General features: G+C 39.5%; 1 protein-coding gene across 8 annotated transcripts in view; it reads right to left on the bottom strand.

The window, feature by feature from the left end:
* Positions 1-11,490, bottom strand: part of RP1 (RP1 axonemal microtubule associated) — a 376,321-nt gene that overhangs the window by 311,358 nt on the left and 53,473 nt on the right. For 7 of the 8 annotated variants that reach the window (XR_016235656.1, XM_089335241.1, XM_089335243.1 and 4 more), the window contains exons 2-3: positions 2,549-3,172; positions 1,545-1,716 (exon numbers count right to left, since the gene is read on the bottom strand). Coding sequence is in view for 7 of the 8 variants with exons in the window: in XM_089335241.1 (XP_089191367.1) it covers positions 1,545-1,716; positions 2,549-3,160 (784 nt within the window). In the remaining variant the exon portion in view is untranslated. Of the gene's footprint in view, positions 1-1,544; positions 1,717-2,548; positions 3,173-4,294; positions 4,389-11,490 lie in introns of those variants that run through there. The other variant, XM_070076613.2, reaches the window with a different exon arrangement.

Raw genomic sequence — 11,490 nt, 5'->3', positions numbered from 1 at the left:
TTCTATAGGAGAAAAAACTGGGTTTTGTGAGGTATTTGTTTTGTTTTATTTTATTTTCCAATACTAAAATTGGAGTCTAACCAAATATTACTTATGTATTCAAACAAGGCAAGTAACAATGGTAATAATCATTTTCCTATCTGTGCATATCAAAGAGAGGCATCTGCAGTTTTATTAAACCAGAAACACTTTTATAATTTATATAATACTGGGTTAAGTAAGTAACACTTATTAATTTAGCATTCATTTTGTAGAATTAGTAAAGTTGATTTAACATGAACAGTACAAAGGAGAACAGAGGTAGACATAAGTCCTGTTATTAGTTATCTTCTGAATGTGCATCCTTAGAATTAACTTTGGTACTCCTGCTTCTTAAATTCTATCAAATTACTATTAGTAATCTCTGTAGATTTATTTACTCATGCTTACCATCAGGTAAACATCCTTAACATTTCCCAGTATAAACTTCAAGGTACTTTTTCTTAGCTTTGGTATAATTTTACCCAACTTACAAATGAAAATATCTCTTAATTTTTTAAAGTAAAATGTAAAAGTCCCCCGATTCCCTCAAGTCATCAAAAATAACATTCAGCAGCCTGTGTCAGACATAAAATAATAAAACCATTTTAGTAAAACGGACAAGGTAAAAGTGTATATCATGTACAGAACATATATTTGGCAGCCTAATGCCAACAAAACAAGAATATTAATAATTATCTACTGAGTATACATATGAAATAATTAAATTACAACTATAAATAGTAGATGAGTTTCAACCACATTAGCAGTAAGTAAAAGGATAAATACTACTTAAAATGTACATTATCTCATATCTAAAAAGAATGAAAGTTAAAATTTAAATATAATTGGCAGCTAAAGTTGCCTGGAAATACTGGCAAAAAGCATCATGACCTAGGAAGCCATATTCCTCACCCATCCCAAGGATAATACCATATCATGCAGCAGATGCAAAGGAATTAACAACCTAAATTATTGTTAACTGGCATGAAATGGCTGCATGAACCTTCTTTTATTAAATAAAAACTTGTTCTAAGAACCTGTGAATTTTACAGGTATTACTTAAGAAGGTAAAAATATAGTCATTCCACTGAACTGAACTCAGTTATAAACACTACACACTCCAACTACCAGGGACATCACACAGATTCCATAAAATTCTTTTCCAAAGTATAAAATGTTGACAGTTTGGTTTTTTAATTAAGTACTTTAAGAAGAAGAAAAAGGCAAAGGGAAGCAGCAGAAGGAAAGAAGGGGGGAGAAGGGAGGAAGAAAAGAAGAAAAGAAAAAAAGAAAAGAAAAGAAACATACCTCATCAATTTAAACAGACATATCATTGAATTGGAAAAGTCTAAAAAAATATCAGGTAATTTCCATGACTACTTCCAACTACATGGATAACCAATTTCAGCTCAGAATATTTTTAATCCTCTCATATTTTCTCTTCTGTGGTGAAGGAAAGTGGTCTTGTGGGAGCAAAAATCTCAGGTTTAAAGGTAATGGCTAAATATTTATAATTGACTTACTTTTTCTGCTTTCTGACTTGGCATTTCCCTTTCGGTATACACGATGAGAAATTCCTGGTAATTTAGCAGGAAGCAAGTACTTTTGGGTGTCATAATTCCCGGGTTTAAATGGCTCCCTTCCGGCTGCCACCACAGCTCCAGAGCTCAGGATCACTGCCTGAAGACTGGGAACCTAGGAGAAACCAAAGAGTCATGGCCTTCATATAAACAAGTTTTATTTTTTGCGTGTGGCCATTTTATAATTTTGACTGAATCACCTTGACAACACCCTGGCTTGAGATAAGCACCAAACATTTTCTTAGATACCAACAATGAATACAAAACAACTGGAAATACTAGCTGCAGAGGGTGGAGAATGATGAACACAACATAACTGAGCCAACATACGAGGCAGACTGGCTGGTCTTCTGACAAAACCAAAGTAATTTTAAAAGGTATGCGCTATTTCCTACCAGTCTGTAGCCAAATGCTTGGTGGACACAGCAGGGCCAGGAAGGCGAACACGCAGTCAGCTGTAGACCCCCAACAGGGACCCCTGGAAAACCCACTCTCTAACTAGGAAACTACTACTCTAGCCCACTCCTCTCCAAAAAATAATGGCGATACTTGAAATCTATGCATTGGTTTTTCATATGTATTTTTCATAAACTTTTTAAAGACCCCTCCTACGCATGGGCTTAAAAAATGCACAAAAATAAACATATTTTAATTCAATTTTCTACTAAGTTTTTTTTTAATTATCCGTGTATTGTCAAAACTGGATTCCAAGACAAAACATTATCTAACTCGGTGGCCATGGCAGGCAGAAAGGGGGCGGAAGCATGGGGGAAAGGAAAAAAATCCTCGTAACCAATGGCCTGTCGGAGTGTGATGAAAGAACACACATTTCACTGGGTCACAAAACGGAAAACATACATGCGCTCAAGGAGAGAAGAGGCCTTGCTTCCCCAGGCCTAAGTAACCTCCCACACCAACCCAGAGTGAGGAGCACCCAGAATGCTCACCTTCCTTCCGTCCGTGGCGTACAGCTTGACCACCGAGAAGCGCATGACGCCCGTCAGGTGCTGAAGAAAGCCCTCGAAGCTCTGGGTGACCCTCTTGCTCAGAACGATCGTGCGCCTAGTCCCAGGGTCCCCATTCCGGAAGACCATGAGCCTCCGTGGAGGGCGGAGCGTGCTAGCAGCGGCGATGACAGGGTGGTGGTGCACATGCGCGCTGAGAGTGCGGCTGCTGAGCCAGGGCTTGGGGCGCCGGCTGGCCTTGTCCAGGTCGACCGGTTGTACCTTCTTACCGTGGGAACACAGGTACGACTCACCATCCTCCAGTTCCTCCAGGCTCGTGATGCAGTGCCTTCCACGAGGGGTGCTGATGTTCCTCACCCCGAAAGGTAGGGGCACCTTCCTGGACAAGTTATCAAGCAGAGCATCGAAGGTCTTAAAGGAACGAGGGTTGACCACCACCCTGACCCCACCAAACTGGGGGTCTCCGCTCTTGTAAAAGCTGATCCGTTTGGCGACAACAGGATGAGTGACACTTACATGGCGAGAGGATAGAATTTGACCTTCAGACAAAATCGGTTGAATCATGGAAAAACTCGTAGAAGGGGTGTCACTCATTTAGGCTGAGACCTAAAGAGGAAAGAAAATCATTCATTTACAGAATAATAACACTATAGAGTCCATAATAATGCTACTGTATGCTAATTACTATGTTTTATTATGTTCTTATGACTTTATTCCCTAATTGATTTCTTTATTCAGGCATTTTACCTGCTAATTTTAAAAGATCAGTTTAAGGGATTTTAAAAGACATATAGGGAGCTGTTAAATAAGGATATTTGTCATTTAAGAATTGAAAACCTAAAAACACTAAAAAAGGGCCTCGGTAAGTAAAATAATTTTTATATACGCCCATGCAATGGAAAACCATGCAACTTTAAATAGATGATTTGTTAAAAATGGCTCTTCTTGGATTTCCTTGGACGCACTGCGAGTAGTACCCAGACTGTTCCATTTTTACCAGTCCATACAGTGCTGCCATTCATTCTAAGAACATTTATTTAGTGCAATGTTTCCCAAAGTAGAGTAAGTGGTGTGTCACATGATTTTCCTGCATGTTTTCCAATCTGCAGGGAAAAAAACCCTGGAACTGTTTTAACATGGCTTTTATTCAAGGATCTGTGTGATACATTCTTCCTAGAAGTTAATGTCAGGTTCATTTTCTTTCGGTCAAACTCATTTGGTTCCATCCGAAGGACAATTTGAAGTTTAGAATCTTTTCCTGTGACTCCTGCTGCTCCCTCAATACCTACTGGACGGATTACTTTGACTGCTAGGACAAATTGATGGTTTACAAAATTCTCTTTTTTGTGTCTCTTTTGTTACAATTGCAATAATACCTGTTAATTTTAAAGACTCACCAACTTTAGTACTGTATAAAAACACAAATATTATCCATAGCTACATCATCCAGTGCTAACAACCATCAACCCTTTTGGGACCTTTCTCCATTTGTATAACACACACAGAGAGACACACACATGTACACACACATAAATCAATGTCATGGTCCATGTGTTTTACAGACTGCTTTTTCACTTAGTAATGTGTCATGATCATCTTCTTTTAAATTTTTTTTCTGATACATCAACTATTTTATTTTTTTCATGGGCAGAGACATACTATCTATTTCATAGTTTTTATCTTCTAAGTTGATGCTGCAATGAAACAAGGAAATAAGGTGAACTTTACTTGTTCTTGGCCCCTCAGTGATGCCAGCGTCTTCCTCTTGCTTATATTGACCAAAATTTCATAAGCATATTCTTGGACCTTGTGGTGGGAGAGGCTGAAACAGAGAATTAGGGAGCAGTCTCTGCTGGTTCAGTCACCAGATCCCCACAACTGCCAAAGCCAGGACTGAGAACCCAATACAGTTCTTTCATGTGAGTGAAAGGCACCCAACTACTTGAACCATCACTCTCAAGGTCTGCATTAGCAGGAAGCCAGAGTCAGGAGCCAAGGTGAGACTTCAACCTAGACTTTCCCATGTGGGCTGTGGGCATCTTAACAACTAGTCCAAATGTTGCCTCTATGATCATCTGTTTAAAAGTTGCATGGTGGGGCCGGTACTGTCATGCAGCGGGTTAACGCCCTGGCCTGAAGTGCTAGCATCCCTAAGAGTGCCGGTTTGAGACCTGGCTGCTCCACTTCCAATCCATCTCTCTGCTATGGCCTCAGAAAGCAGTAAAAGATGGGCCCCTGCACCCACGTGGGAGACCCGGAAGAAGCTCCTGGCCCCTGGCTTCAGATCGGCACAGCTCCGGCTGTTACGGCCAATTGGGGAGTGAACCATCAGATGGAAGATGTTTCTCTCTCTCTGCCTTTCCTCTCTCTGTGTAACTCTGACTTTCAAATAAATAAATAAATCTTAAAAAAATAAAAATAAAGTTGCATGGTTGGGGCCGGCGCTGTAGCATAGTGCGCAAAGCCGCTGCCTGCAGTGCTGGCATCCCATATGGCACTGGTTCAAGTCCCAGCTACTTCACCTACAGTCCAGCTCTCTGCTATGGCCTGGAAATGCAGTAGAAGATGGCCCAAGTCCTTGGGCCCCTGCACCCTCACAGGAGACCCAGAGGAGGCTTCTGGCTCCTGGGTCCTGGCTCCTGGGTCCTGGCTTCGGATAGGCACAGCTCTGGCCATTGCAGCCAACTGGGAGTGAACCAGTGGATGGAAGACATCTCTCTCTCTGCCTCTCCTACTCTCTCTGTGTAACTCTGACTTTCAAGTAAATAAATAAATCTTTTTAAAAAAAATAAAGTTGCATGATTTTCCATTGCATGGAAAATTCTTTTTCTGTTTCTAGGTGAAACCAGAGTCTGATAGATTGTCAAAAAGGTTATCTGGTTCTGGGTTTGTTTTTCATTTGTACATTTTGTGTCTAATTTCTGTTGTTTAAAATTATTGTAATTATTAGTGTCTTTTGACAGAATAAGAAACCCCTGCAGCTTTGAAGATAAACTGAACGAATGAAATCGGTGTAATAGAGAGGGGAAGAAGCTTGTTTGTCATTATAAATCAACTATAAACCTGACTTAAATCACCTACTTAAATATTTGCAAACTATTATTTAACATTCATCATCTATCTCCCATATCATTTGCAAATCTTATTTATATGTAACTTAGAAGAAAGCATTTGAAGATCAGCCTAGAAAATCTCTCTCTCCTTCTCTCTTCCCCAGAGGTATAAAGTAATTATGGTACTTAAGACAATAAAGGCTGATGGAGCAGGCATATGCATCAGGATCTGGGGAATCCAGCTTTGTCATAGAGTCAGCAAAACTGCAGCCTCTTCTCATCCTCATCTGATAAAGTATGGCCTGACCTTGGGCAGTCCGCTTAGTTGCCATGCCCTCATCAACTATAAGAATAAATTCCTTCAGTGTTTAAATAAAAGACTTCACATGTCTACCTCCAGTTACTTTTAAAGTTGGATTATTACATGTTTATTGGATAACATTTTACATGAATTTTATCTGGGACACATTTTTTACTGAAGTGATATTCATGTGTATGTATATGTATGTATATATATATATGTAAGTATACTTACATATATATATATATATATATATATACACCTGCAGTGAAGTGATTGCCAGGCACCTTGGTAAGTAGGCTGTAGCAAAACCAAAACAAAAATCAGAGTCCTCCACATGATCATTGCTACATGAAACAGAATCTCTGGCAATTCCTAGAAGTTTCTAGGGTAACTTTTAGGGAGTGTTGAGTTTCTGCATACATGCAAGTGAGAATTAAGAGCCTGTGAAGGGGCCAACACTGTGGCATAGCAGGTAAAGCTGCCACCTGCAGTGCCAGCATCCCATATGGGTGCCAGTTTGAGTCCCGGCTGCTCCATTTCTAATGCAGCTCTGTGCTATGGCCTAGGAAATCAGTGGAAGATGGCCCAAGTCCTTGGGCCCCTGCACCCATGTGGGAAGACCCCAAGGAAGCTCGTGACTCCTGGCTTTGGATCAGTGCAGCTCTGACCGTTGTGGCCAATTGGAGAGTGAACCATCAGATAGAAGATCTCTCTCTCTCTCTCTCTTTCTCTCTCTCTCTCTCTCTCTGCTTCTCCTTCTCTCTCTGTGACTTTCAAATAAATAAATAAATCTGTAAAATAATAAAAAGAGCCTATGACAAGTTGGCACTGTGTGTGAAACACAGAACATGATGCAGAATTGGTAGCACTGTTGGATAAAATGATCTGTGTTAGTTCCATGCACAGTGTCATCATTGGGAAAGAGGGTGCAAACCAGATTCCTTCAAAAGGTGGTAGGTCAGCTTTTGCCCTTATTTTATCATGCATCACTTATAGAGTACATGGAAAAGTCACAGAGTAATTCAGTAGCACACTTGAGGAAAACTTAGGGTACCAAGAGACTATGAAGGAGAGATGTCTAACACAGCTCGGAAGTTGGAGGCAGGGGTGGGAAGACAGAATGGTTTCCAGAGAAAAGCTGAGATGCTACAGGCAGAATGGTGGTGATGCCACCCGGGAAGTAGGCAGAGACAGTGTCTGCGAACAAAATCCTGACAGTAGACTGTCGCCTTTGGTAGAATAGAGCAATCAGCCCTCCAAAAGTTTGTCTTCCTCTCTTAATCAATTTTAAAAACAAATCAGAATTGGGATGGAAATTAAGCAATGTTTATTTACACACACCTTTCATAATAAGGTTTATGCCCTTTGTAGTTGAGATAAGACAATAATATACTTATGGGTTACCTATGGAACAAACTAAGCAGCCTCAAATTCTTTAATTCTTCTAGAATATTAGACTGCCTGACATTAGAATATGTTCTTAAGCCTAATACTAGAGTTTTGGGCTGAAGGAGAAATGGAAGCAGAAAAAAGAAACTAGAACCTTTTTTTAATATGTATTTATTTATTTGAAAGGTAAAGTTATAGAAAGGCAGAGTCAGAGAGAGAAAGGTCTTCCATCTGCTGGTTCACTCCCTAAATGGCTGCAATGGCCCAGAACTGGGCTGATCCAAAGTCATGAGCTTCCTCTGGGTCGCCCATGTAGGTGCAGGGGCCTAAGCACTTGGGACTTCCTCTGCTGCTCTCCCAAACACATTAGCAGGGAGCTGGATTGGAAGTGGAGTAGCTGGGACATGAACCGGCACCCAGATGGGATGCCAACACTGCAAGTGGCAGCCTTACCTGCTATACCACAGCACCTGCCCCAGCAACTAGAATCTTAAAGCCTTATAATTTCCTCACCACTGACTTCCACAGAGGTGGCAAGAAAGCTGATTTTTAAAAATCTGTTTGCCTGCAACCCAACTTATATTAAAACCTGCTCCAATGACAGCTTGCTGCAAATATCTTCCCCTGTTCTCTGAAGAGCTTCTGCATTGCTTACAGTTAGACTGTGGAGCTATCATGCCTGCCTTCATTGCTTTTTAAGGTAAAGCAGATTTTTAAGATCCTTTGGTTCTCTAGACTCGGCCATGGACGTGCTCATCTGTGCGGTTAAGTCTGGCTGCTCAGAGCTAAATAATTGCCACTACCAAGTGGCTGTACCTCCCCCCCCCCGCCCCGCACTTGACAAAATGGGTGAAAGATTTACACAACACAAGTGTATTTCACTGACCACATTTCAAATTTAATTTTCTACCATGTAGTAGGAATTTAGACAATTCAGAAAGAATGAAGTGAAACACAAAATTGAAAATTGATAAATTCAGAAAGTTCATTCTTAATGCAACTCAGAGAATTGGCGTTGTAAGAAAAATTATTTTATGTTAAAACATAAAGGAGATTTCACAGATTTTATTTTGTTGGGTGGGTTGAGGGAGGGAGATTCAGAAAATATACAAATTATTCACTGGTGTTCAACAGCTCTGTTGAATTATAAGTAGCTTCCTTCTTTAATGTATGGCATGGTTTTCTATAATGAATATATAGTTCTTTTATAATCAGAAAAAATAAACTTAGTCATATTTGAGTAAATGAGAATCACTTGATTTCCTGATACTGAAGTACCCTCCCCCCCACTTCAATATCAGCATACTGTGAGGATTGCTGGCATACTTGGGTAAAAGATAATGGTAACATTTATTCTTCTCCTACTTGTTAAATATAGCACACAGAGAAGTAATCTACATGTAAAATAGAAAACAAAATATAGCTAGCAAAACATTATTTTCAAAAAAAAAATTTCAATAGTTTTGTACTTACCAGAACTTGAAACTTCGCTTATAAATGAAAAGATGTTTGTTTTCATGGTTTACATAAATGTCAGTGTATATGTAAACTGCTCATTCCGTGCGAAGAAACTAATGTCTTTGGATTTATTCTTAGTATGTCCACCCAGGGATTGACTATAGCCAATTAATTTAATCCCAGGTGATGCTAATCATCAGACAGAACTCATCTTAAAGGGACCACAACCATAAATAAACAAGTTCCCAGCATGCTATGCAGTTCTGAAATCTTTCTATACGTAGTTATCTTGCTTAGTTTCATTCTCTGGAGAAAATACTTCACTGATTAACAAGCATTTCTCTCCCAGAAAGCCTTAAATCCTCTTTTATTTGTTAAATGGAAAAAGTTATGTTGCCACAAATGAAATAGTTTGGCAACTTATCATTCTTTAATATGTAAATCTGAGTCAATATTTGCTCAGGGTAGTCATTAAAAAAGAAAAAGACCTTTTAAAAAAAAAAAAAGCATCCCCACTTAATACTGCATCAGTATAATTCTAATGACAAAGACCCTATGTATAAGCAATTTGGCCACTCAGCATAACACAGGACAATAAGAGAAGCAGAGAGCAATCATTTTATGCTTCTGCATACCCAGCACTCTCCTGCTTTGCTTAATCATAGTGAGACTTGAATGTGTGTCAGGACTTCCTTCCCCAGATGGCACCTGATCCCTCTCATGACCACGTAATACCTAGTGTGGCCTAATCTGATTTGAGAATGCCGTGCCTAATCTTCCTGCCTCAGCTCTGAACAATAAAAGCAGGCAAGCGTCTTCTGGGAAGGGACCAGGTTCAGCTCTGTACGCCAGGACATTGTCTCCAAAGAGATCACACACATACACACAAAAGGATCATGAAACTGCACACTTTTCCTTGTCAATACTTGCTGTCCCAAATCACCTATTAGTGAGAGAGAAAGGAGTAGAAGAGGGAGGGAGGGAGAAGCAGAGATACAGATAAGAGAAACAATAATGTTAAGCGTTAACACAAATCTCTACTTATCACCCACTGTCTACAGAAAGACATGGTTAATGAATCAATAAGGAAATTTGTGTTCACAGAGTAGCAATAGGCATGAATGGCATCATTACCAACTCCAAATTGGACTGCATTTTTTAAAAAGTTTGAAGTTAGATATGGTCTGCCCTTAAATAGCTAAGAACTAACCAGGCATTTCTATTGACCTGATCATGAATGCTGTAATAAATTCATATATGATGAACCAGTCATCTGTTCTATTTTAACATTGAAGGAATTTTAACTAAACAGATTCGTTTGGAGCATTTTTAGGAAAAGTAAAATTTCTTACATAAAACGCAGCACAAAAGGGGCTCTCTTTTGCTAAGCATCTCCCATATTAAACACCCCATTCCATAACACCAGTTGGAATAGAGAGCACGTATACCTATTGCCTATCATGCCTCCACATTCTTTTTTAAAATTTTATTTAAATTACACAATTTTCATGTGTTTCATATATACAGATTTAGGAACATAGTGATACTTACCACCCTACCTCCCCTCCCCCGCACTTCAATCCTTCTTCCTCCTCCTTCTCACATTCCCATTCTTAATTTTTACAAAGACCTATTTTCAGTTTACTTAATGGTCATAAAGTTAAACCTATACTAACTAAAATAATTCAACAAATAGTATGAAGAAGAAGAAGGAAAAACAACTGTATCTCAATGGAAGATACAAGGGCTGTAACACTGTCCACTTCACTCCCGATACATTACATTTTAAGTACTCTATTAGTTACCTTGGATCAGGGAAAACATGATATCTGTCTTTGGGGGACTAGGTTATTTCACTAAATAAAATGGTTTCCAGTTGTGCCCACCTTGTTGCAAAAGACAGGATTTCATTTTTTTTTTTTTACAGCTGAGTAATACTCCATAGTGTATAAACAGCACAATTTCTTTATCCAGTCAACAGTTGATGGACATCTGGGTTGATTCCATATCTTAACTATTGTGAATTGTGCTGCCAATGAACATGGGGGTACAGATAACTCATTCATGTGCCAATATCTTTTGGTTTGAGTAAATTCCCAGGATTGAGATGGCTGGATCATATGGCAGGTCTATATTCAGACTGCTGAGGTATCTCCACACTGTCTTCCACAGTATGCTAAAATATGCACATGAATCCCTGGGGATCTGCAGAGATTAACCTGCAGTATGTGACTCAAAATGTCTGGGGCAAGAACTGAGACTCTGTGTTGCAACCAAGCAGCCACTGCTTGTCCTGGACATACAGAGGTCTCTCCATAGCAAGACTCCAAGAGGCTTTTTCCCAGCTTCTACCTTCAACAGCCATACCCTCTCAGAGTCCCTGACCGTCATGTCTAAACTCTGTTAAATTCTGTCTGGTCTCTGCTGACAGAGTACTCAGATCAGCGGGAGCAGTAGACAGTGGGTAAGTGGATATTCTTTGAAGTCAGTCAGAACTCAGTTCAAATTCCCCCTCTTTCATTTTGCTATGTGGTCTCAGGCCATTTATTTAATTCTTCTGTGTCTAATTTCCTGGCCATAAAATGTGGGGGGGAAATACCAAATTTATGTGTGTAAGGATTATCATGGCAGGCTTGGTACTAGTTTTCTTTTCTTTTTTGAGATTTGCTTTATTTGTTTAAAGTTCAGAATTACAGAGAAAGAGAGGTCTTCCATCTACT

Source organism: Oryctolagus cuniculus, chromosome 6 (assembly GCF_051225735.1).
Source record: "Oryctolagus cuniculus isolate XC-2025 breed Fujian yellow rabbit chromosome 6, ASM5122573v1, whole genome shotgun sequence".
Classification (NCBI taxonomy): domain Eukaryota; kingdom Metazoa; phylum Chordata; class Mammalia; order Lagomorpha; family Leporidae; genus Oryctolagus; species Oryctolagus cuniculus.
The sequence above is the reverse complement of the archived record's forward strand: the minus strand, read 5'-3'. Positions and strand labels throughout refer to the sequence as shown.